Below are 25,557 nucleotides of genomic sequence, written 5' to 3' on the forward strand. Positions count from 1 at the left end.
TGTTTCCATCTTATGGTTCCCTATCTGTGGATCCAACCAACCACAGATCAAAAATATTTGTAAAATCAAAATTGAACCTGTACTAAACTTGAATATATTTTTCTGTTCATTAGTCCCTAACCAATAGAGTGTACCAAGTTTTTGCATGGTATTTATAATTTTTTAGGTATTATAGCCAATGCATGAACTATTCAAGGTACATGGGATGATATAGGTAGGTTGCATGAAGTTACCCCACCATTTTCTTCATTGACACTGCATTGAGGAATAAAAACAAATCTTCCTCTTGGAGCAGTTCCAAGCAAGAGTGAGGCCAAATTTGAATTCTTCACTTCTTTGTGTGCCTTCTTTCTGTATGTCATTTGTGGTCTGCAGCCTGTGGTCTGTCGGGTGTGTATGTGTCATGTCTGTCTGTTCCTGTTCTCTGTAACAAAGGCTTTGCTCTGTATTTGTTGTCTATCAAAGGAAACATGGTATGGAAAAGATTTTCCAAACAAAAATCTTTAACTGATTTTATGAGTAAAAGCTGACCCAAAATAGTGCTCAAAACCTCATCCTATATCCAAATATTGTTTCCAACATTCATAGGATATTTGTGTTTTTATTGAAGAGGCCATCCCCTCTTCTAACAGGACTGACCCTAACAGGGCCTGTTGTGTCTTCCCCCCACCCCACCCCTCATATTACCCCACCATCCTATGTTGACTCACGTCTGGCTTCAATCGGACCCTCAGGAAGTTCATCCAATCTGGTAGCTAATCACAAGCTACAAGCAGGAACCATTCTTGCTATTTTCAGTCAAATAGACCCCTGACACAACCACAGATGTCACGATTCCTCTATCAGTAAGGGTCTAGACCCAATCACTTCAAAGTACTCTTAAACCACAGCTGGAATTCCTGTAGTTATGCTTAAAAGGAGCCTGCGGAGCTTCTCTCAGGGTCACCGTTTTGCCACTTTGTCAGATGGTTTGACCCCAGCATGCTGGGATTTTTGCTCTGAAGAATCAAATGCTCTTATTGATTGCATCCGTGTCTGGTGGTCTTTTATAGGACTTCTCAGGTTGTAAAAGCTGTTTACATGGAAAGTCCAAAGGATAGTAAGGTTGGTTACATTGTTTTCTTAAAGGCTGGTTAAAAGTTAACCAGGCTGATAACACAGAATTGAGTACATAGTTTTAAATGATCTCAAGGCATATTATTAACTTGGTTACAAGGTCTGGCAAAAGTCCTGTCTCTGAAAGCAAGAGGCATTTTCAGAAAAAGCTACTTAGGTCCCTCTAAGGGATTTGGTCAGCACATTTTGATTCCTATGGGAGCATCTTTGTTCTGAACGCTTGGGGATGTCAACAGACAGCTGTGAGTTCCTGAGGCACAGATTAGAAAATCAGGGACAAAGATCTTTGGTGTTTTCAAAATATGAGCTGACAGAACTAAATCCTAATTAATGCCTGAGCGGCAGAGAACACACAGGAGCCCACCAGTCTTCAAACTACCCTTCAGGAACACCAAGGAAAGGCTGCATGGGGGCGGGGGATGGGCAACTGTTCCGGTCTGACAGCCTCTTCCATGTCTGTCCTCACAGCGATTCCTGCCCACATACTCAGTTGGCAGTGGGCTGTAAGGTCAGTCCCACCATTCAGGGTACTTACTTTTAACCTGCTGCATTGCTTCGACGTATCTGAAGCCAAGACGAAAATCCACCACTCTCCACCAGCAAAACACAACAGAGTCGTCTCCCCTCCCCCAACCCATCCAAAGCCGATAGTCAAGTCACGAAGTCCTTCTGCCGCCATCTGGTGACGTCACAGAGCAACTACACAGTGTAGGTGAAATTTTTAACCACATTAGGAAACAAAGCCTGCAATTCTCAACTAAATACCCGGGTTTTACTAAAATTAAAAATCATCACCTTCAGAAAAACTTAAAAGATTTGCCTTTTAATGAACTTGTCTTTACTTTCAAAACCCTAAAAACTATATAGTGGGAGGTAGGGCAAGAATGGGGGAAGGCTTAAATGGGGATATGGTCGGGTGGAAAGGACAGAAGAGGGATAAATAATACTAAGAAATTTGAAAAAAAAAACACACGGAAGCCTATTATTTTAGATAGATAGATAGATAGATAGATAGATGCCATATATTTAGAAGTTTAATTGAAGTTACTCTACACAGAGGTTAATGTTTCTCTCAGGAGTCATAGATTTCCAAACTGGGTGTGGGACACCACCTATGGAATTGACCAAGGGAATGTGTTAGGAACCTTCAAAATATTGTAGGCTTCTGCTGGTGGCTGTACTTTACTAATCTATGAGTCCATTGTATCAATACCTGCTTGTGACACTAGGTGCTTAGTAAATTCTTATGAATATGTTGGGGACTGGGCTGGCACACTGAATGGTCTCTGTTAGGGGTGCCACAGATGGTTTGGGTTTGACTCCACTTTTCCTGGAATTTTTCCAAATTAAATGCAGCATTTTTTGAAACTTGTATCTTGCAGACTGTGGTTGGCACAGGAAGTAGAGAAAATCAAACTAAAAAAAATTTAATAAGACAAAAAAAAGTACCAAAACAAAACCAAAAGTACACACAAAAACCAGGGAATCCATTTATTGCTGGCCAACTGCTCCTGGGCATGAACATGATTGATACACCAGTGACATTACATTGGAGAAAATTGATTTTCCCTTACCCAACAGTTGCCGATTGCAAATAGCTTCTTGGTTAGGGGCGGGACTTTGTGTGTACATGTCCCCCTTCTCAGTGCTGGTATTTTGTCTGGTTTGAACCCATGCAGACTTTGACATGCTGTCACAGTCTCTGTTTCTTCCTATGTTCATAAGTCCTGTTGTGTCTGGAAGATGCAGTTCTCAGAACCATTAATCACCTCTAGCTCTTACAATCCAATGTCTGGATACTGTGATTCAGTCAAGTTGACACAGAAAAATAACCACCCTAGCAAGGTCCCAGGGAAGCACCTAGCAGCTCTGTTTTCATAGCTGGCATCAAAATGTATTCTTTCAGTTAGACAGGAGCAAGGCATCCACACACGGAAGACAGTTTCTGCTTCTGCAGCCAGGCAGCTGGAAGGGCTCTTTGTTTCATAGCCCACATCTTTGTTTTCTTATCACTATTTGTGCACTCTTCTCCATGAGTTCATGGTCAACAATGTGACATATACACACATTTCTATAGATATGTACATGTTTAAAAATAAATGTACTTATTTGATAGAACTAAATTAAATGGAATTGTAGAAGAAAATTAAAAATAATTCCATATCTTCACAATTTAAAAATATTTGTAAAGCTGAAAATGTTCTGTTTGGGGATCCCAAGAAAATGACCTCAGCAGTATAATAATTAAAATCCATCTCTGTTTTCTGCCCAATGTTGGCTTTAGGTCAGATAGTAAAAAAAGGAAGTTTACATAAGCAATCACACTATACTTATATTTATGTAACAGCAAATTATCTCCCTGTACTGTATGCCTTGGCTAATTTGTCTTTACTGGACAATGACTCTTTAACAAGGGGAAGTGTCATTAAATGTTTAAAATGAATAAGAGATGGTGTTGTCATTTTGCTGTTGCTTAAATGTGGGTGTGTAAGATTCAGGGTATTAAGACTCCATTAGAACCCCAGACTTGACAGATCCCAAATTGAGCTCACCTTTTACCCAGGCTCCATCGTTTTTCAAACCCCACATAAGTTTAGTCATCAAGGTAGAAAGGAGTCTTTTGATTACCTTCAGAAGCCCCATTTTTCCTATTTCCCATAGTGGACTATAGTTCCTAGAAGAAACTGCATCTATACAGAAGGTCCTCTAAACAAACTGGCTAAGAATTCACAATTAAGGGAAGTTGGAAAGTTGTACATAGAGTCAAATATCTTCATCTATCTTTAATCCTCTTAATGGTCATTTACTACCAACCTATGAATCTGACCTAACATCTTTGTGAGGTCAAGTAAAACTTTTGGAATACACTGTAAATTTAGCAGACCAGTAGCTACCACTGAACCCAAGCTAAGAATGCCATAGGATGGCACCTGAAACCAGCAGAAGAAATCCCTGCTGCTATGTCATAGCCCCACCTACCTGATGCCCCCACTGAGTAATTGGATGCATTCGTTGATTTGTGACTTTCTTTCATTCTATGATCATGAAAGTTGAAGTGACTTCTTCCTTAATGGAACATACCATTCAGGGGGACCTGAATCAGTGTCCCATGCTACAGTTTCATCTTTGGCTCAGGATAAACCATGACTTATTTCCTTTGGAAGAAGAGCTATGTTTTTCATTGATACATTATTTAGCCGTCAAGTTCTACAGTTCCTTCTTCAATAGTTCTTGCCATTTGCCCAGGCCCTCATCACTCATGCCCCAAGTCCCACAGTAGCTCTTTACTAGGTCTATCTACCTCCCAGCCAACTCTGATCCTGTCAGGTGATCTTTGAGAAACACCTCTCTCATCATTTTACTCCCTGTCATCAACCACTCAGTGGTCCCTCAGGTTGCTTGGACAAGGTACACACTGTGGTGTGGCCCAGAAGATGCTTTGTGGCTGGTCCCTGTCTACTCCTCTTTAACAATCTTGTACCTGTTCCCATTGGCCCTTTGCTGTAGTCATACCATTAACCTGCTCTCCATAAAGCCCCAGAGCTCTCCCCTTGCTTACCTGATGTCTGGGTTGGCAGATACTTTTCAGTCTACAATCAACAGCTCTTCCTCCTTAGTCTTCAGAGCCTGCGCTCTCTCCACCTCATGTGTTGAGGCTGTGAGTATGCCAGCCATATGCTCTGCCCTTGCCTGGCCAAGGAGAAAGGGCTTACCTCTGCCTGGGCTCCTGCGTCCTCATCTCAGATATGCCAACATGATTGAAGTGTCACAGGGAAGGACAACCCATGCCAGGAACTCTGGACTCCAGTTGTCTGGTCAGTGAGTCCTTGTTGGCTGGGTTCCATGATCTGACATACTTCTTGCTTGCCTGAGTTGGCCTTCACTGTATTCTTTTTCATCTGTTCCATTTTGCTTGAGTTGGTTAGGGGTAGCCACTACCATTTGAAAATGTTTGCCCCCCCCCCAAAAAAAAACTCATGTTGATGTCTGGTTCTTTGTACAATGCTGTAAAGAGATGGCGGGACCTTAGGAGGTGTTCATCGTGAAGGGGATCTGGCCTTATGGATGAATTAATGTCATCTTTCTCAAGGCACTGGCTCTCTTGGGGGTTTTACTCCCTCTTCTAAATTTTGCTCACTATTTACCCACTATTCTGACATATAAAGCTTCCACTATATTCTTCATGTTTTCCATCGTGAGGGCCTTGCCAGAAGTTGAGCATCTGATGGCAACATGGTTTTGAATTTCTAGGTGCTTTAGCCCACGAGAATTTCTTTTCTTTATCGATTGCCCAGTCACAGGTTCTGCAAGATAGCAACAGAAATTGCAGTAAAACAGTCAGAGCCTGTACTTAGAATATAAAACTCCAATTCACTCACCTCTCACCCTCTCTAACGAAGCTTCTGCAAGACTTTCAACCACTTATCTTGAGGGAGAACTCCTCTCCTTTGTTTCCAAGGGCAGGGATGATATATTTGAGCATGTACGGGCTTGCTTCACTTGGGCCACAGGCTTCTCTGCAGCGCAAGTATGTCAACAGCTTGAGGCTGGATGTCTGGCAGTGTCTCTGCCCCATGACTGTCGTGTGATAGACACTACTACCTCCCTTTACCTAAAATAAGCTGAAGGCCCAGAAAGCACTTTGTGTAGAAATTAGAGCAATAGATATTTTTAGGAATGAAAAATCTTAAAATCTATAAAAATCCTCTATATTAAACATTAAATGAGTGAATTTCCCCCTTTTATGGTTGCTCTGAGCTGACAAGCAGTGCTGCCTTTGGGACCTCTTCAAGAGGCCCCTGGAGCAGCCTTACAGTTGCTGGAGTATGGTGGCCTTTTCCTTTCCACGGTTGTTCCAGTGTTTATTATTCATTCTTCTTTGGTGCATTATTAAAGAAACACCTATTGAGCACTTGCCACTTGGCCGCCACAGGGCTGAACATTAGAGTTCACGCACAGTTACATTCTGAAGGACACACGTCTGGGGAGTGGGGCTGGATCAACAAGAAATGATTCAAAGATGGATGCTCAGGAGCTCATCTGTAGGCTTCCTGATCTACAGGGGATCAGGGGCTTTTTTTTTTTTTAAGGTACACCCTTACAGAAAAATAGACATTTTCCAGGTGAAGAGGAAGGATGTATGTATAAGTAGTGTGTGTGTGTGTGTGTGGTGTATATGTGTGTGAGTTGTGTGTGTAGTGTATATATGTGTGTAGTGTGTGTATACAGTGTGTGTGTAGTGTGTATGTGTAGTATGTGTGTAGTGTATGTGTGTGTGTGTGGTGTATATGTGTGTGTAGTGTATATGTGTGTAGTATGTGTGTAGTGTGTATGTGTAGTATGTGTGTAGTGTATGTGTGTGTGTGTGGAGGGGGTTTATGTATGTTTAGTGTGTGTGTGTGTGTGTGGTGTATATGTGTGTAGTGTATATATGTGTGTAGTGTGTGTATACAGTGTGTGTGTAGTGTGTATGTGTAGTATGTGTGTAGTGTGTATGTGTAGTATGTGTGTGTGTGTGTGTATGTGTGTAGTGTATGTGTGTTTGTGTGGAGGGGGTTTATGTATGTTTAGTGTGTGTGTAGCGTATTGGGTATCCTACTCTATCATTCTTGGCTATATCCCTTGAGATTGGGTCTTTTAACCTTAGAGCCGATATTTTGACTGGTTAGCTAGCTAACAAGCACAAATGATCATCTTGTCTCTGCCTTCTACACTGCTGTGGTTACAGGCTTTTGTGTATGGCCAAACCTAGCCTTTTAGAAAACAAAACCAAAACCCAAATCAAACCCAAAACCAACTAACCAATCAACCAACCGATCAACAAACAAACTAAAAACCCCAAACTTCCCACAGTGCTGGGAATCCAAACTCAGTTCCTTATGTTTGCACAGCAAGAGTGCTTACCCATTGAACCCCAAGGGAGAACTTTCTGAACCCACCTGGGCATCTGTGTATGGGACTGACATGTGCATCTTCCTTCCTTCTACCACGGCTGCCCCTCTGCTCCAATCCTGCTGTTTGGGCATTGTTGGGCTCCCAGAGCATTACAAGTAACTAGTATTGTGGGTGGGTGATATGGCCACAGGTTCAAGTGAGTCTGTACAGACAGTCTCCAGAGTGCTCTAAATTGCCAGTGATGTCCCTTTGTGGAGGTCACAACAGTAAGATGTGAGACTCCGCATCTCTTGCCTTGTGGCAGAAACTCCACCACAAGGAGTTTTTTCCTTATACACTTATAAAAGGAGAGGTTCATTTCATTTTCCATTTTGGAAGTAGTGGCAATTTTTCTGGAGAGGGCTTGCCTGGCTGTGTCACAGCACAGTGAATGACATCATGAACATATGGGAAGAAGAGATCATGTAGTAAGACAGGAGGCCAGAGATGGGTCCCAAGAGAACTATAATAACCCTAAGAGCAAAATGCCCAGTGAGCCAACATCCTCCCACCAAGTCCCAGCTCTAAGATCTCCACACCGAGTATTGAGATTCCATAAATGAGTCTTCAGCAGAACAAACCCCGCCCCAACCATAACAGATTGTGTGACGTACTTGCCTTGAGTTCACAAACACTGGAAGACACATATTCTTGCTCATAACTCTTCTGCGTGAGGGAGGATGGTGTTAAAGGCTAGTCCTTATTGTTACTCTGACATGCTGGATATTAAGATAGATTTACAAATTTGAAATGCCAGACCGTATTGAAAATATGAAGATTAGTGGTGGCAGCAGCAGTAAGGATGCCAGATTTCCTACAGCCGTCAGAGGGGGGCTGGCAGTCACTGTGCATAGACATCTCTGCCTCTTATGCCACCTGCAGGCTACCACCAGGCTGCCCTCCGACTTCCCTTACTTCCTCTTGGGCTTTGTTAGCACTAATATAAGACTGCCCCTTGCCTACGATCACCACATCTCCCTCACCCAGATGAGAGTTGTTTACTCCAGCAACTTCTCTGCAGCCCGGCCCTGATGGTGCTTTCCTAGCACATGGCCACTCCCTGGAGTCTGTTCTGTCTTGTTATGTCCTGGAAACCTGAATGTGGCTCTAAGCCACAAAAGGATGCAAGCTATGAGGCTACATGTGAGACGGTCAGCTTCTCAGTGATTTTAAAGGGCGTTCTTCCTGATTTTTAGAATAGTAGAGACCCAATGTGACCTGATACATGGGATGTTAATGGAATCCATAAAATGCAAAAAGCAAAAACAGCTCAAAGGAGAAACATCTAAGGCCACGATCTCATTATGTGACATGTGAGCATGCAGGATGAGGGTGTCCGGGGCTGCTGGGGACAAGTCCTAATGTAAGAGTCATAAGATCCTGTGGTCTGGGGGAAACTTAGACTAACATCTGTTCTGATATCCCCCAGGCATTTCTGTGAGCGTCTGACCCAGCACTAGAGCTCAGCTGGGTCACTGCATTGGTAATGTACAGCAAAGGCATTGCCCTCACTTATCTGTGATGGGAATGAAGGTCAACACCCACGTTGTCGTTGTCTCTGCTTGTTCTTGAACTTTGCTCCCCTACTCCAAACCGCTCAGGGCCACAAAAGGGGTTGGGAAAACAGCTGGCTTTTGACACCTGCATTTCAAAAGTGCTGAGTTCAACATGCTCTCAGGGGTTAGATTTGCCCAGATGGATTGTTACCATGGATGCTTTTGTTTCTTGTTTAGCTCTTATGAGAAACACAAACCGATTTCTTACTGCTTGGAAGGGTCCTCATGGGAAGCGCCTGAAACTGACAAGATGAGGTGTGGCCGACGGGTTGGGCCAGAGGCGTGCTTCCTCTTTTCCTCATTTGAAGTTCATATTCAGTTCTCTCCGACTCGAGGTCTTTAATTAGCCCATGTTAGTCCTACAAAACTTTTGAAGGAGAGATCAGAGACAAGTATTTTTGATGACAGCCTTTAAGCAGAGCCAATTCTCCTTTTGGAGACAAAGGAGCCCTGGGAAGATATGGAACTGGAATATGAAGGGAAGGGAACCACTAGAGGGAATGGGGAGGAGATAAAATCACTGAAAGCTCGGTGCTGGGACATGGAAAGTCTGTTTCATGTGCCAGGAAAGAGGTCAACAAAACATATTCCTCAGGTCTCTGCAGAACCTTGAGGAGGGTGGTGCAGGCCATGGACTACATCCTTGCTGAGGTTCTGAAGCCTGAAGCAGGAGATGGATTGGTCTCTATGCAGGCCAGGCTACAGAAAGCCAGTTCATTTTGTAATAGTCGAATTAGAATCTATGGCCAAGTGACAAAGTCCCCCCTGGCTTCTTGAGAACATGGCAGTGTTCCAAGCAAGCCTTGAGCAGATCTGATCCTTGAGAAAAAGACAAAGGGTGCATTTCAAAATGAATCATTACCAGCCCAGTGATCCCTTGTCATAATAAGATTGTAATTGGGAGAGGCAGAGGGTAGAGCATCCAGGAGTGAGCTATTTCACCACTGGGAGCTATAAAAGACCCAAGGGTTTTGGAAAGCTGCCCTCTTTCCAGCCCATAATCCAATACCTCCCAGGGTTTATTTGTCAAGAGCATCAGATTGCTGTATGGACCCTTCAGACACCAAGAAAATGGGTACTTTTGCCCCACCTCCAGCCACCTTGGAGACCAGCAGTCTAGACCTCCAACCCAGAGGCTAGTGGACTTCTAATGAACAACACCAGAGGGGCACCACAGCTTCTGGGTAATAGGTCAAGAGGGCAGTGGTGAAGACCTGGGATCCCCAAATTCTTGGACCAATTGCTAACACAATTCACTAGATCTACACAGAGGATGTTGTGATCCCCAGGGCAAAGTCTCTGTTTATTATCCCAATATTTACCTCCATCTCAAGTTCCTGGTCTTTGCTTGTTGACCCAAATCAATTATTTCAAACTCCCATTCAGCAAATATGTTAGCAAATTGGCTTTGGCCATAAGTCCTTTAGCAAATTTGGTCATTAGTTCTTAAAAAATCAATATTTGGAGGTATGGATAAGAACTCCTCAGAGCCTCTTTCATAGTGTGATCACCTCAGATAGGCAAGGGAGTTTGAAAAGGCAGACAAGGCCATCTCAGCCTCTAGGTGACTTGGAGTTTGGTGTGCCATGCTGCAGCTAGGCAGAACCTTCCTATGGCAGCTGTGTCCACAGCTGGCAGGCAAGGATGGATGGGAACAGAAGTCAGTGTCACAGTCAACATATGTTGGGAAGAGGCAGTCTTGGGATGCTGCATGCAGCAAAGGCAAGAAAAGAGGACTGCTTTGAACTGCCACTAGGGGTGGGAGGCATCAGGTTGAAAGCTGTCTTTATGTCTGTGGTGGGTGTGGGCGAGTTACCTGTGCCTTTGCTGTAGCCAAATAGCTCTGGCCTTTGCTGGGTGTGACTATCATTATATGAACTGGTCTGGTGTCCAAATCTCATCCAAGAGGAAAGGCTCCTCTGGTCTGAGAGACATGCTCTGGTGGCCCAACCTTTAGTGGGCCTTGCATTGATGGCTTGGAGTCTGTCATTTATATAATTTCTGCACATGTGGCCACAGCTGCTTTCTCCTTTTGCATACCGGTTCTGATCTGTCTGCCCGGGTTTTTTTTTTTTTTTTATGATCATTTCCTATGCAGAGATGTGCTTTCTGCTCCAGGATACTCTCCTTCCCCATCCACTCAATGAGGCTTGAAGATGTTGAGTGTAGAGGTTCCTCAGTGTGGCTGGTAATCTAGGGACAAGACTCAGCAGACGGTTTATGCGTCCTTTTCCTTCTCTTTTGTAAAATGTTGAAAGTGTAGCCCAGTGACAGAGGACTTGCCTGACTGTGTGAGGCCCTGGGTTCCACTCCCAGCACTGCAAAAGCAAAAACAGGCTAAATTCAAGCTATCTTTGTATTTCTTTTTACTTTTTACCCCCTTCCCCTCACTCCCACCCCCAAAAGGCAACATTATGGAGGCACAATTGTCTATGCTTTAACTTTTTTTTTTCAGTGCCGGGGATTGAGTTCAGGACCTCACACATACTAGGCATGCCTGTACCCCCAGTCCATTAAATATTTTAACTCCATGACTTTGGGGAGATATGAGGAAAGCCCCCAGAAGAGAAGCAGAAGGCTGCAGTGGCGGAGCCCCTCAGGGAAGCACAGGTTGGTCCACAGACCAGGATGTCAGACTATGGACATGCACTGGTTCTGGATTCTGCAGGAAAGAATAGGCAAGGCAGGGCTGGTAGGCTCCAACCAAGCCAGTTCAAACAGCTTTAGATTTAATGGCTTAGGGTCTGTCCATGGTTGTCTGGTACCTGGTCCTCTATAATATGACTATCGGATAAGGGGAGATGGTTGGTGATGTGGCCTCTTTAGCTACTTAGGAAAGGCCAAGCTACTTGCAAGGGCCTCAAAACTGCACAATGACAGCATTTGAAAGGTTGCACTCTCCTGACAGTCAATAAACTGTATGTATTTCCAGTGTACAGTTTGATGATGTTGATAAGTGCAGATACCTGTGAAATTCTGACCACAATGGAAATGGTGGATGTGCCTATCACCATGGAAGTTTTCTTCATGCCCCTTAGTGATCTTTACTGACCAGGCAACCATGAATGTGCTTTCTGTCACTATAGATGAGTTTGCATTGTCTAGCTTTCCACAGATGGGTAACACAGCATGCATCCTCTTTTGTCTGACTCCCACTCAGTATTGTGTTTGAGAGTTGCCCATGATCTTGCATATGTCAGTGGCTTTTTATTGCTGGCTAGCAGTCACCATGTGGATAGCACATCACTGTTTATCAGTCCATCTGTTGAAAACACTTGGGTTGTTCACAGTGTGGGCTGTTTCCATAGAGCTGCTGTGAGCATCATGCATATTTGGGCACCTGAATTTCCTTGTGTGTGCAGATATCTTGTTTTTTCTTGGGTGCCTACACCTACATGTTCAATGGCTGAGTTCTATAGTATAGCCATCCTCAAATAGTTTCTGGAGATTGGTTCCAAGAACCCTCCCTGGATATGAAAATCCGTGGCTGCATTAGCCCCACTTAATAAAAAGAGGTAGTATTTCCATAGACTCTATGATTGACTCTGTGATCTTTAAATCATCTCTTGATGACTAAAAACAATGTGAATGCTATGTCAATAGTCAAACTGCATTGTTGAGGGAACAAAGACAGGAAAGAAGTCTATACAAATTCAACACAGGTACCATGCTTTTCTCCTTTCTTCCTTCCTCTCTCCCTCCTTCCCTCTCTTCCTCCCCCTCCCTCCCTCCTTCCCTCCTTCTGTCTTTTCCTTCCTTTTCTTGTGTGTGTGTGTGTGTGTGTGTGTGTGTGTGTCTGTGTGTGTGTGTGTGTATTTAACTGGGGATTGATGACCCTCTCCAGCATTTGTTTCCATCATTTTGCTGATCTTTGCCATTCTGATTGTAGTAATATGCAATCTCAAAGTTGTTTTAATTTTTATCTCCCTAATTGCTAGGGATGATGAACATTTTCTTAGATATTGCTTAAAGACTTTGATCTCATCTTCTGAAACTCTCTGTATAGATCCCAAGCCAATTTTTTTGAATGGGTAAATTTTTTATTCTTTGTTTTTTGAGTTCTTTATATATTATGGATATCAATCTTCTGTTAGACATATATCTAGAAAAAATGATCTTCCATCCTGTGGGATTCTTCATTACTCTTTTTTTTGGGGGGGGGTTTTTCGAGACAGGGTTTCTCTGTGTAGCTTTGCACCTTTTCCTGGAACTCACTTGGTAACCCAGGCTGGCCTCGAACTCACAAAGATCCACCTGCCTCTGCCTCCGGAGTGCTGGGATTAAAGGCGTGTGCCACCACCGTTTGGCGTTTTTTTGTTTTTGTTTTTGTTTTTGTTTTTGTTTTGTTTTAATGTCCAGAGCTTTTTAGTTTTGTGAAGTCCCAGTTGTCAATTGTTGGCCTCAATTCCTGGCAAATGGGGTCCAATTCAGAAAGTCTTTTTCGTATACCTATAATGTAGGGTACTGCCTATGTTTTCTAGTGGTTTCAGTGTGTCATGTTTCACATTTAGGTCTTTATCTATTTGAAGTTAGTTTTTTGTGTAAGCTAATAGACACAAGTCTAATTTTGTTCTATATATGGACAACCAGTTTTTTCCAGCACCATTTGTTGAAGATGCTATCTTTTCTACAGTGTGTGCTTTTGGCATCTTTGTCAAATATTGAATGCCTATAGTTACTTATGCTCATGTTTGAGGCTTTGATTTTGTTCCATTGTTCTACATGTCTCTTTTTGTGCCAGTCCCATATTGTTTTTATTACTTTGTTTCTGTAATATATTTTGAGTTCTGGAATGGCAATCTTCTCAGCATTGTTCTTTTTATTTAGGATTATTTTGATTATCAAGGGTCTTTTCTACTTCCAGGTAAATTTTAAGATAGTTTTTTTTTTCTTCTATTGCTGTGAGAAATGAGATGGGGATTTTGATTGCAATAGTGTTGGATCTATAGTTGGATTTTGGAAGGATAGTCATTTTTACAATATTAATTCTACCAATCTATGAGCATGGGATGTCTTTCCATTTTCTAGCCTTTCTTTATTTCTTTCATTAGAGATGTAATGTTTTCATTGTAGAGGTCTTTCATCTCCTTATGTGTCTCAAGATGTAGTCTATATTAGAGAAAGTTCCATGTGCTGTTGAGTAGAATGTATATTCTTTGGTATTTGGATAGAATTTTCTGTAGATATCTGTTAAGTCCATTTGATGTGTGATTTCATGTAATTCCGTTTTTCTGTTTAATTTTTGTTCAGATGACCTATTTATTGGAGAAAGGGGGTATTGAAATCACCTGCTATTAATGGGTTGATGTTAATTAGCATCTTTAATTTCAGTAGTACACTTTTCATGAAATTAGGTGTACCAGAATTTGGTGCATATATGTTTAGGATAGAAATGTCTTTTTGGTTAATGGTTCCATTGCTTAGAATGAAATGTCCTTCTGTATCTCTTCTGGTTAGTTTTAGTTTGAAGATGATTTTGTCAGATATTAGGATAGTGATAGCAGCTTGCTTCCAGGTCCTATGTTATTTGAATACTTTTGTCCATCTTTTCACTCTAGGGTGGTACCTATTTTTATGTTTCTTATAGACAGATAGATGGATTTTGTTTCATGATCTGTTTAGCTGGCATGTATCTTTTTATTGGATAATTGAGGCCATTAATACTTAGTTATTATTGAGAGTTATGTGTTAATTGCAGTTATTATATTGTTAATTTTTGTTGTTGTTTATGTTCTTAGTGGTACTTTGTGTTTCAATAATTATGGTTTTGTTTTTCTTTCTACAGTCCCTTGACTATTCCCACTACTCTCTTCAGCATTAAATATTGCTTCCTGTATTTTCCTTAAGTTTGGTTTGTTACATATGAATTGTTTTAGGCTACTCATATTATGGAAGGTTTTTCTTTCTATGGTATATAGTTTTGCTTAGTATATTAGTTTAGGTTGCTTTCATAGTCTTTTAGGACTTAGAATGCATTGCTCCAAGTTATTGTGGCTTTCAGAGTGTTGAATTGAGAAATCAGCTGTTATTCTAATAGGTTTTCTGTTGTTTATTTTTTCTCTTTTGTAGGACCTGCCACCCAGCTCCCAAATAAATCACACACAAGGAGGCTTATTCTTAATTATAAATGCCTGGCCTTAGCTTGGCTTGTTTCTAGCCAGCTTTTCTTAACTTTAAATTATCCCATCTACCTTTTGCCTCTGGGCTTTTCCCTTTTCTTACTTCTGTAGAACTTATCTTCACTCTTACTCCATGCTGGCTGTGTGGCTGGCCGCTATTATCCTCCTCTCATTGTTCTCTTGCTCTTTCTTCTTTTCTCCCAGATTTCTCCTTCTATTTACTCCCTCTGCCTGCCAGCCCCACCTATCCTATCCTCACTATTGCTGTTCAGCTCTTTATTAGACCATCAGGTGTTTTAGACAGGCAAAGTAATACAGCTTCACAGAGTTAAACAAATGCAACACATCTTTGCATCATTAAACAAATGTTCTACAGCATAAACAAATGTAACACATCTTAAAATATTTTTTTTTTTTTGCAACAGATTTCCTTTGTATGTGACTGGTGTCTTTTCTTTTGCAGTTTCCAATACTCTTTCTTTATTGTGTACACTTAGTGCTTTAACAATATACCATGGTTATTTCCACTTTTGGTCTTGTCTCTTTGGTGTTCTGTGTGCTTCTTGTTGTCTGTATGGGTGTGTTGTTCCTTATTTTGGGGGAGTTTTATGATTTTTGTTGAAGATCTGGTCTATGCCATTGATTTGCATTCTTTCCCTCATCTATGCCTATAATTCAAAGGCTTGGTTGTTTTTATTCTGTCCCATAATTCCTGTATGTTCCTTTCCTGCATTTACAAAACTTTTTCATATTTCTTGATTATTTTGCCTAGGTCCTCTACTTTACCTTTGAGTCCTGGTATTCTACCTTCTATGTGATTCATTCTACTTGTAAGGTTTTCCTTTGAGTTCTCTAATTGGCTTACTGTTTTTTTTTTTTTTTAACCCCATTTTAATTTTAGCTTGTGTCTTCTTCTATCATCTCTTTATTGAATTCCATTTCAAATCCTGGATTGTCTTTACCATTTCCATCAGCCTTATGTTTGTGGTTTCTTGGGCATCACTTGGGTGTTTATTCTTTTTAACTTCGTTGAGCTGTTTCTTTTTGTCTTTAAACTCCTTGAATTCTTTGATGAAATTTATGAGTGTTCTTTTAAATTCTGTGTCCTGGGGTTCATCTAAGTAATTCTCATTGGTGAACATTTCTATAGGACTGGTGGATTATGTGGGGGAGATACTGTCTTGCTCCACATTGTTTGTAATTTTGTAATGAGACCTAGACACATGAGCTTTTGCTAGATTGGTGTTTTATATGGACAGGGCAGGTTGGAGAAGAACATGGAATGATACAGGACAAGACAGGTTGGGCCTGACAGTTGGATATAGCTTAGATGTAATGAATTCAGGTGGACATAGGGGCTAGGCAGGCCTGTAGGGTGTGCATCCTGGTCCAAGCCTGGAGTGTGGGGGTAGATCTGAGAGCTGGGAGAGGGCTCTTGGAGGGGAGGATCGTGCAGACTCATCATCTGTGTTGAGCCATGTAAAATGGCATTCTGTGGAAGAGCACAACACTTTTTAGATATGATTTTGATGATGATGACTATTACAGTGGTATCTGCTGCTGATCCTCTGTGTCATCCCATTGTGTTAGATTCTTGTATGACATTTGAAATAAAATGGGTTAAGTCATACCTTCTTTTATGCTCATGTACCTATGAGAGGAGTCTTATCCTTTGATCCTGCCTCTATTTTTCTTGGGATCTTTAAGTGAGAACCACTTGTATGCCTATCTGCTGTGGAGGATAAATCCAGATACTCAAATTATATATATCAACTTTGAGATTTGTATGTATGTATTTGTGTCACCTTGAAATTCCTATATTAAAGTCCCAATGCTCATGACTTTAGAATGTGAGTTTATTTAGAAACAGTGTCAATGTAAATGCAATTAGTTCAGTTAAAATGGGACTGCATAGGAGTAGGGTAAGCTCTACTCTAGTATGACTGATGTCTCTATTAGGAGGGGAAATGTAGACATAGGCAGATGCACACACAGGGAGAGCACTATGTAAAAGTTTGAGGTAAATTCTCAGGGAGTTCATGTGCAGCCTGTTGGGAGGAGCATGGCCCTCCCATACCTTGTTCTTGGACTTTTAGTCTCCAGAATTATAAACAATGCATTTCTTTAATTTACTATTTAATTTTTATAATTAAAAAGTACATTTGTTTCACATGAGCTCTTTACTTACTTTCATTTTTCATAGTTTTCATCAGTTGATTACAGTTAATTATAGTCTGCAGACATTAAATGGTAGCCTCTGGAAACAATTGGCAAGTTTTCTTTTTCTTGCTGTTCAGAGAAGCATGGTAAGGCCTTTGTCTGCTGTATTCACTCTGTATGCCCCCCACCCACTCATCACTTGGCAGCTGTGACATACATCAGATCAGTCGTGTACTGCAGTACTGGAATTCAAGTGACGTATATTTTACTTAATAGTGCCCTCAAAATATGAGAGTAGTGGGTGCTGGCCATTTGGATATGCTAAAGAGAAGCTTCAAAATGTCCCCTGTAAGAGACAAATGTGAACCTTTCTCACTTAATAAGAAAAATTTGCTAAGGCTTATGAGATCTACAGTAAGGTGTTACTTTCTCACTGCTACTAATTTATAAGTTAAATTTTTGTCATATGTCTGGATGTGGAGGAAGACAGTATACATCGTGTGGCAGTTTGAATGTAATTGAATGTAATGTTCACCAATGATAATTACCTAGATGAACCCCAGGACACAGAATTTAAAAGAACAATCATAAATCATAGGGAGTGGCACTATTAGGAGGTATAGCTTTTTGGAGTGAGTATGGCTTTGTTGGAGGAAGTGTGTCACTGTGAAGGTGGGCTTTGAGGTTTCCTATGCATAGGATACTGCCCAGTGTTCCAGTCAACTTCCTGTTCTCTGCAAGCCAACATGTAGCCAGCACTATGTCTGCCTGCAAGATCCCATGCTCCCTTCCATGATGATAAAGGCAAACCTTGGAAACTATATGTGAGATACCTCAACTAAATGTCTTCCTTTATAAGAGTTGCCATGGTCATGGTGTCTCTTCACAGCACTAGACACCTAAGACACATGAGGTTTGGCACCATTCCCAGTTTCAGACATACATTTGGAATAGATAAAGGATCACTGCACACTGTTACAGTATTCCTAGGAAACTAACCATCTATAAATTAATTTACTCTTCCGAGCCTGGTTTCCAGGGGTTCAGTTCTAATGTTGAGTCACTGTTTCTTATCCTGGGCCACCTCACTTTCCAGGAAGCCCACAGTGTAGAGCATGTGAAGAGGCTTCAACAACCCTCAGGCCTTTTCTGAACTCCTCCAGTGCAGAATGTTGCTTGTCTGATCTTTTAGTTTCCCCTCTAAGGTTGCAGCCTCTTCTGCCTTCAGATCAGGGCATTCTCCTTGGAACCAGACTCGTCAGGGCATTTTCAGCCTGGAAGTGAGGGCCTTTTGGACAGGCGGGACTTCTGAAACAGTGCAGAATGTGAGACACTCCTGGGTTCTTCTTTCACATGAGGTGTCTACCTCCTGGGTTCATACCTGGCCATCAAACACCGATGGTGACTACTTCCAGAGTTTAAACTGAACCTGATGTGCCCTTGGCACCCCCTGGTGTGCCCCGGTGTGCCCTGGCATCCCCTGGTGTGCCCTGGTGTGCCCTGGTGGCCATTGTTCAGACCATAGCTTGTTTGCTGGTTGCTCTAGCAGTGCTGGATCTGCCCTGCCCTTGCCCAGACCTTCCTACCACTAGTTCTGTGCCTGGGAAACTTGTAGTGGCACCTTCAGCAGTTCCCAGAGGTAAGGCAAGTCTGGCTGGCCAGATATTCTTTCTTAGAATGCATTGTATCCATTTTCTGATAAAAGGTTTATTATTGAAAAATCAGAAAAGCAAAGGGATAAAACAACAACCTATAATCATACCATTTAAAGCAGTGGTTCTCAATCTCCCTAATACTGTGACCCTTTAATACAGTTCCTCTTGTTGTGGTGACCCCTAACCATAAAATTATTTCATTGCTACTTCATAACTGTAATTTTGCTACTGTTAATAATCATAACGTAAATATGTGATATGGAACCCCACCCAAGAGGTCATGACAGATTGAGAAACATTGATTTGGAGATAGACATTGTAAATATTTTGATTTTTGTTTTTTCCCTCATTTCACCTTTTCTGCTTACTTATATTAGTAAAGTGTATTCATTACTTCTCTGTTGCTGTGATAACACCACACGACCAAGAGGATTTATAAAAGAGTTTATTTCGGCTTACAGTTCCAGAGGGTTAGAATCCATGATGGCTGGGACACCATGGCAATAGGCTGCAGGCATGGCAGCAGAGCTCGTACATTGAACTGGAAGTCTGCAAATTCTCAGAGCTGGTCTACAGTAACACACTTCCTCCAGTAAGGCCATATGTCCTACACTTCACCAACAGTGCCACCAACTGGGTCCAAATGTTCAAAAGCCTGGAACTATGGGAGTCATTTTTCATTCAAACCACCAACAAAATAATAAGAGTGTACATGTTAAAAAATTCGAGCTGGTGAGCCTTTAATCCCAGCACTGGGGATGCAGAGTCAGGGTGGATCCCTGTGAGTTTGAGGCCAGCCTGGTCCACAAAGAGAGTTCCAGGACATCCAGGGCTGTGACACAGAGAAACCCTGTCTTGAAAAAAAGTTTTTTGAAACAGTTCTAAAGGGCTTATGTAAAATCTAACAGCTCTGACCCTTTCCCCACTGTCCGGGCTGTATACACTATGGACAATCACTTCTGATTCTGTCTCTGGCTGCCACATGTGGAATCATTTCCAAACTGTAGACATTCTTTATCTGCTTCATTTTTTTAAAATGAAATAGGAACATATTTCTTTATTAGGATGCTCAAGAATGAACAACATTATTACCACTCTCTTCATGTGATAGAAAATACATCTGACCCATGTTGTGGGAGGAAAAGGATAAAGCCTCCCTCCCAAAGTGGGTGTCAAATGGCTCCTCAAAAAAATCCCCACTCAACCAAGGACAGGATGTTCCTGATAACATTGTCTCTGCTGTAAATTCCGGCCCCAGAGTCCTTTATTCCAGCAGGAACTATTTTGTCCCTGTCACTCTTCAGATCCAGGCAGTCACCCACCCGGCTGCCTGAGTCTGCAGACCATCCCTTTGACTTGTTACTACCTTGATACCCTCAGTGGGGAACGGGGTGAGAATATAAGGTTACACATATCAAAAACACACAAACATTAATAAATGGCACTTGGACATAGGCTTAACATTATCACACTTCCTCTACATATGATGGTGGGTGGGAGGGACTGCTCCCCAAAGAAAAATCTTCAGTCCTGTTAACATATATGGAGCTCTTGTATGCAAAGGCATGAGGGACTGGTGTTACTTCATTTACCCTGCACAGAGGAATGAGTTTGCAGGTGAAAATAGACACTGCTGTTAAATGGTGACATTCTGCCTCTCACCTGTCTTAGGTATCATTTCACTTTTTAAAAAGATTAAAAAATGGTAGAAGAGAGGATGAGGAGATGGGGACAAAACAACCCTGTAAGACAAATTAAAAATACAAAAACTGGATGTAGTACAATATTTGTAATAGAAACTGGCTGAAAATACCACATGCTGACAGACAATGTGATACACAAGTGGGGTGGGAGCAGACAGGAAAGGGCAGAGGTCACGGGCCTTCACCAGGAGCCTTTCAGTAGACTGCTGGATGGGCTGCATCTGCTGCTTTAGCTGGGAGCCTTCTTTGATGGTAACAGAAGAGGCAATGACAGGTCTGGAGACCCCACAGGCCCGTCCTAGGGCCTGCTTGGAGCGCATGAATACATAGGGGACATTCTTGTCTTCACACAGCAGTGGGAGGTGCGGGATGATCTCCAAGGGCTCAGCGTCTGCTGCCATCACAATGAACTCAGAGATGACCCTGTTGAGGGTTTTGGTGGCTTCATTGGCTCCTTTCCGAAGCTGCTTGTAGTTACATGATTGCTGAACAAGGTCCAGCAACTTCTTGGTGAGGTGGGCATCTACCAGGGGATAGGCCTTCGGATTCACATCAGCCTCCGTCATGGCTGCGGTGCTCTGGCCTCGCCGCGATTCCACAACAGCCCACCTTAGACAGGCTGAAACCCGGCGCAGAAAGAGGAGCGGAAATCTATCTGCTTCATCTTGTGCTAAATAAAGATTAGGGTTCCTCACAAGGTCTCTACTTTTGAATCTTTTCCCTCATCCTCTCAGTACAACCACTCCATTTGGTGGAGATGATATTCGAAACTTCGTATACCACCAATACAGCTAAACGTCACTGTAGAAGGCGGAGTGCACTATGACCACTTCCTCCTTTTTGGCCTTTTCCCTGAGAGTAACAGCGGCTTATGCCTTTATTCACTTGTTTGTTGGCTTCTTGCTGGTTCTTTGCACATATCTAACAGCCTCTCAGTGCAGTTTTCCTCTGTGAGACCCACATCCAGTGACTCATCATTTCCACACCTCACATGTTCAACCTGCTACTTGCCCCTCGGGAACATCCTTAGCAGCTGTAACCCTGGACTTTGCTTTGTTGGGGTTCTTAGAATTCCCTGCTGTGTTCCTTGTTTTCTGGATCTCACACCTTTCTTTGTTACTTGCTGTACAAATGATGCTGTGGTGGCTATTGATGCTCACGCCATTTGCTGTATGATTGAGCAGGATTCTCTTGGGTGGCTAAGTAGGAAGGAACTTTGGTGCTTTAAAAGGTTAAGTTTGCCCTCTAGCTGGTGGGTGAGGCATGAGATCTTACTGTTTTCTAATTCCCTTTATTGACATTGACTTTGGATGCTGATTTCCTGTCTTGGAAAATCCTTTTGTATCCTTTGCTCAGTTATCTCCTGGCTCCCTGCATTTTCACCCACTGAAAGGATGCCTTTATGGATTCCAGATACTACCTTTTGACCTATTTCCTGCCTCCTACCTTCAATAAACCTGTAAGTTGTTTTTTCAGGATTCAGAACGGTTCATTATCACCCATGTTTTACTTTTTAAAATGACAGAAACACAAACATTAAATTTACCACCACTAAATTCATTCATGATTTTATGGTACATACATATAGACTTTGTTTTCTAAATGTTTTAATTCCTAAGGAAGTCAACATACATTTTCCTTTAAAATCTACGGCTTCTATAACTTTAGAAATCCTTCTATGTACTATATATTCATCGACGCTTTTTCTGTTTTTCTTCTTTTGTACCGAAGTGTTTTACCCATCTGTGGGATGGAAAACTGCTTCCATCATAAGGATCATCATTTGTCCCAACATCACTTATTGAACTGTCCATTTTCTCCTTGATTGTAGAGTTACGGCTTTCATTTGTGGAAGATAACATATGGAACAAAGTAACCTCAGGGCTCCCCTGACGTTTTCGGTTGTCACCATTGTATCCGAGCTCTGAAGACTTTCACTAGAACGACAGAGGGTAAGTGACAGGGAGTTAAAGTCCTGTGGGAGCAGTTCACAGACTAAGTCAGAGGAACTGGGCTCCGAGCACCCCAGGCCTCATCTCACATTGCCCCCATGGTGCTTCTGAAGGGATGGTTCTGAAACGCCTCCTAACGCCCTCACAGGGAATGGTTTCATGACTGCTACAGCGGCTTCACCCTTTCTAAGTGCCTCTTCTACCGGTTCACTCCCTAACACCCGCCTAAATGAGTTCTTACACTCAAGGGCCTTGCCTCTGGAGGAACTGAAATGTGTGGCTCTATTTCAAGGCTTTCTGTTTGGCACAATCATTCTGTTTGTCTGACTTTGGGGGCATCTAGCCTCCTACCCTTGTATTCTTCAGCAGGCTCCCATAAAAACAGGCCTCCTTGGTCCTCTTGTTACTTTCTCATTTACCCTCTGTTGGGTGTTTGTGAGTGTCAGCATTCTGCTTTCACATCCTCTCTCCTGGGGCTGCCCTTGAGACTCACCCACTGCCCTTCTGGCTCTGCTGACTCAGCACACAGTTGTGACTGTGGGACTTTGGACTGGCTTCACCAAACACAACTTGAGTTTTCATTCACACCATGATTTTTTTTTCCTTATCGCACCTGCACACACACACACACACACACACACACACACACACACGGAGAACAGTTGGAAAAGGATGCACACAATTAGTAATTTATCCACACAGTACCCCTTTTGTTGTCTCTTGGATTCTTTTACTGTATCTTGAATAAGTTGCAATCACAGTGCAGAAAAAAAAGTAAAATCATGCCTTGATTTTACAAGTTATTTTGTTAATTTCATATTTCTCTGCCAGTTTTTTAAAAATATCTATTTTAATTCTTTTTAAATTACGTGGTGTACTGGCTGGTTTTGTGAGCAAACTTGACACAAGCTAGAGTCTTCAGAGATGGAAGGAGCCTCAGTTGAGGAAATACCTCCATGAGATCCAGCTGTAAGGCATTTTCTCAATTAGTGATAAAATTGGGGAGGGCCCATCCCATAGTGGGTGGTACCATCCGTAGGCAGGAGGTCCTGGATCCTATAAAAAAGCAGGCTGAGCAAGCCATGGGAAGCAAGCCAGTAAGCAGCACCCCTTCATGGCCTCTGCATTAGCTCCTGCCTCCAGGATCCTGGCCTGTTTGAGTTCCTGTCCTGACGTCCTTTAGCAATGAACAATGATGTAGAAGTGTAAGCCAAATGAACCCTTTTCTTCCCAACTTGCTTTTTAGTTATGGTGTTTCACTGAAGCAATAGAAACCCTAAGACAGATTGGTACCAATGTAGTAGGGTTTTGCTGTGATAGACCTGACCATATTTTTGGGAGGAATCTGGAAGGACTTTGGAACTTTGGCTAGAAGAGCCATTGAGTGTTAAAAGCTCTATGGAATGTTCTGTGGAAACTTGGAAGATAAGAATGTTGAGAGCAGTGCAGAGGATGGAGGCCTGCCTTGTGAGTCCCTAATGACTGTCAGGGCCATTTGTTATTTTGAGTTAAGAATTTATGGTTCTGGTAGGCTGGGGCTGAAGAAACAGCTGTGATTAACAAGATACCAGAACTACTAAAGTGAAACGTTACTAGGATACTTGATGCTGGTTAGCTGGAGCTAAGAAATTAGCAGTGATTTAAGAGAGACCAGCATCACTGAGGTGAAATCTTCTGGGAAGTGTTTTCTGAGAGCACAGAGAAGCTGTGTTCCAGAGATTGCCAAGGTTGCACCTCCTGCTGGCAGCTGGACTTGGTGATGTGTAAGAGTCACACAGATTGTATTGGTTTTAAAGACATGAAGGGTTTATGGAGAGCAGCTGAGGCTTGGCACTGTGAAAGGCCAGGAGAGGCCATTGGTGAAGGTGCAGCCTCCATGGCAGTTGAAGGCCCAGGACTGAAGGGGTCATGCAAAGAAGTTGAGGTTTGGGCATCATAAAGAGAGCCTAGGATAGGCTACTGGTGAAAGTGCAGCCCAGTTGCAGCAGAAGACCCCAGCATTTTGGAGATTCCAGTACCATGGGATGACCACAAAGAACAGCAGCAGCAGTGGAGTGGAGCCTGCTGGAGCTTAGACAAACTGTGTGTGCTGCAGAGGGTGGAGCCTGAGAAGTGCCCCAAGCCCTTTGAAGGAGTCCAGATAATGATGGTGAGTGGATCTCAGATATTGGACAGTTGGGAGTTTGATTTTGCTTTGGTCTGATTGTGATTGTGCCCTGATTTTTCCCTCTTGAAGTAGAGATGTATTTTACTGGATGAAGTCCATAGTTGAGAGACTTTAAATTTTAAAAGACTTTGGATTTCTAAAGTGATTGGCTATTTTTAGAGGGCCTGAAATTTTAATGTGTTTGAATTTGTAAAGACTGGGACTTTTAAGGTTATTTATTTATTTATTTATTTATTTATTTATTTATTTATTTATTTATTTTGCCAGAGCTGAGGACCGAACCCAGGGCCTTGTGCTTGCTAGGCAAGCGCTCTACCACTGAGCTAAATCCCCAACCCCTATTTATTAACCTTGGGGATGAGTAAGAAAGGAGTGGTTATGGCTTAATAGTGATGTGTTTGTATGTCAAGTTGACAAGGTGTCAGTTGTACTGGCTGGTTTTGTGTGTCAACTTGACACAGGCTAGAGTCTTCAGAGAGGAAGGAGCCTCAGTTGAGGAAATGTCTCCATGAGATCCAGCCATAAGGCATTTTTCTCAGTGATCAATGGAGAGAGCCCAGTCCATGGTGGGTGGTGCTTCCCTGGATTGTGGGCCCTGGGTTCTGTAAGAAAGCAGGCTGAACAAGCCATGTGAATCAAGCCAATAAGCAGCTTCCCTCCATGGCCTCTGCATCAGCTTTTGCCTCCAGGTTCCTGCCCTGTTTTAGTTCCTGTCCCGACTGACTTCAGTGGTGAACAGCAATGTAGAAGTATGAACTGAATAAACCCTTTCTTCCCCAATTTACTTTATGGTCATGGTGTTTCATCACAGCAATAGGAACCCTAAGACATGTGTATGTGTCTATGTTTGTGTGTACATATGTGCATGTGCATGCTGATGCCCACTGGAGTCCTTGAACTGGAGTTACATGCAGTCAGTTGTGAGATGCCCATGTGGTTCCTAGGAACCGAACCCAGGTCCTTTGCTAGAGCAGTACTTGTGCTGAGTCATCAGGTTTCAAAGGTTCTGTGCATCTTGTACCCTCCTCCTGTGTCTCACTGAAGCAAGTAGCATAGAGCTTTCTGATCAGTTGTCTGAGTACTTCAGAACATTTTCTCTACCTTGTGTGTGTGTGTGTGTGTGTGTGTGTGTGTGTGTGTGTGTGTGTAAGAAGTCAGAAATGGACTCCAGAATGGACTGTGCATCTGCCATGAG

At 42.4% G+C, this 25,557-nt stretch overlaps 2 protein-coding genes across 3 annotated transcripts in view; both read right to left on the minus strand.

The window, feature by feature from the left end:
• The window catches only part of LOC118584280 (enoyl-CoA delta isomerase 2), a 32,432-nt gene extending 30,687 nt beyond the window's left edge, over positions 1–1,745 (minus strand). For both annotated transcript variants that reach the window (XM_036188429.1, XM_036188430.1), the window contains exon 1: positions 1,652–1,745. The gene's annotated coding sequence lies outside the window, so the exon portion shown is untranslated. The remainder of the gene's footprint in view (positions 1–1,651) is intronic.
• The window catches only part of LOC118584664 (NHP2-like protein 1), a 35,038-nt gene extending 14,229 nt beyond the window's left edge, over positions 1–20,809 (minus strand). The window contains exon 1 of the mRNA XM_036188917.1: positions 20,354–20,809. Within this exon, the coding sequence (XP_036044810.1) occupies positions 20,354–20,809 (456 nt within the window). The remainder of the gene's footprint in view (positions 1–20,353) is intronic.
• Between the last annotated feature and the right edge of the window lie 4,748 nt (positions 20,810–25,557).

The sequence above is a fragment of the Onychomys torridus genome, chromosome 5 (assembly GCF_903995425.1).
Source record: "Onychomys torridus chromosome 5, mOncTor1.1, whole genome shotgun sequence".
NCBI classification, from domain to species: domain Eukaryota; kingdom Metazoa; phylum Chordata; class Mammalia; order Rodentia; family Cricetidae; genus Onychomys; species Onychomys torridus.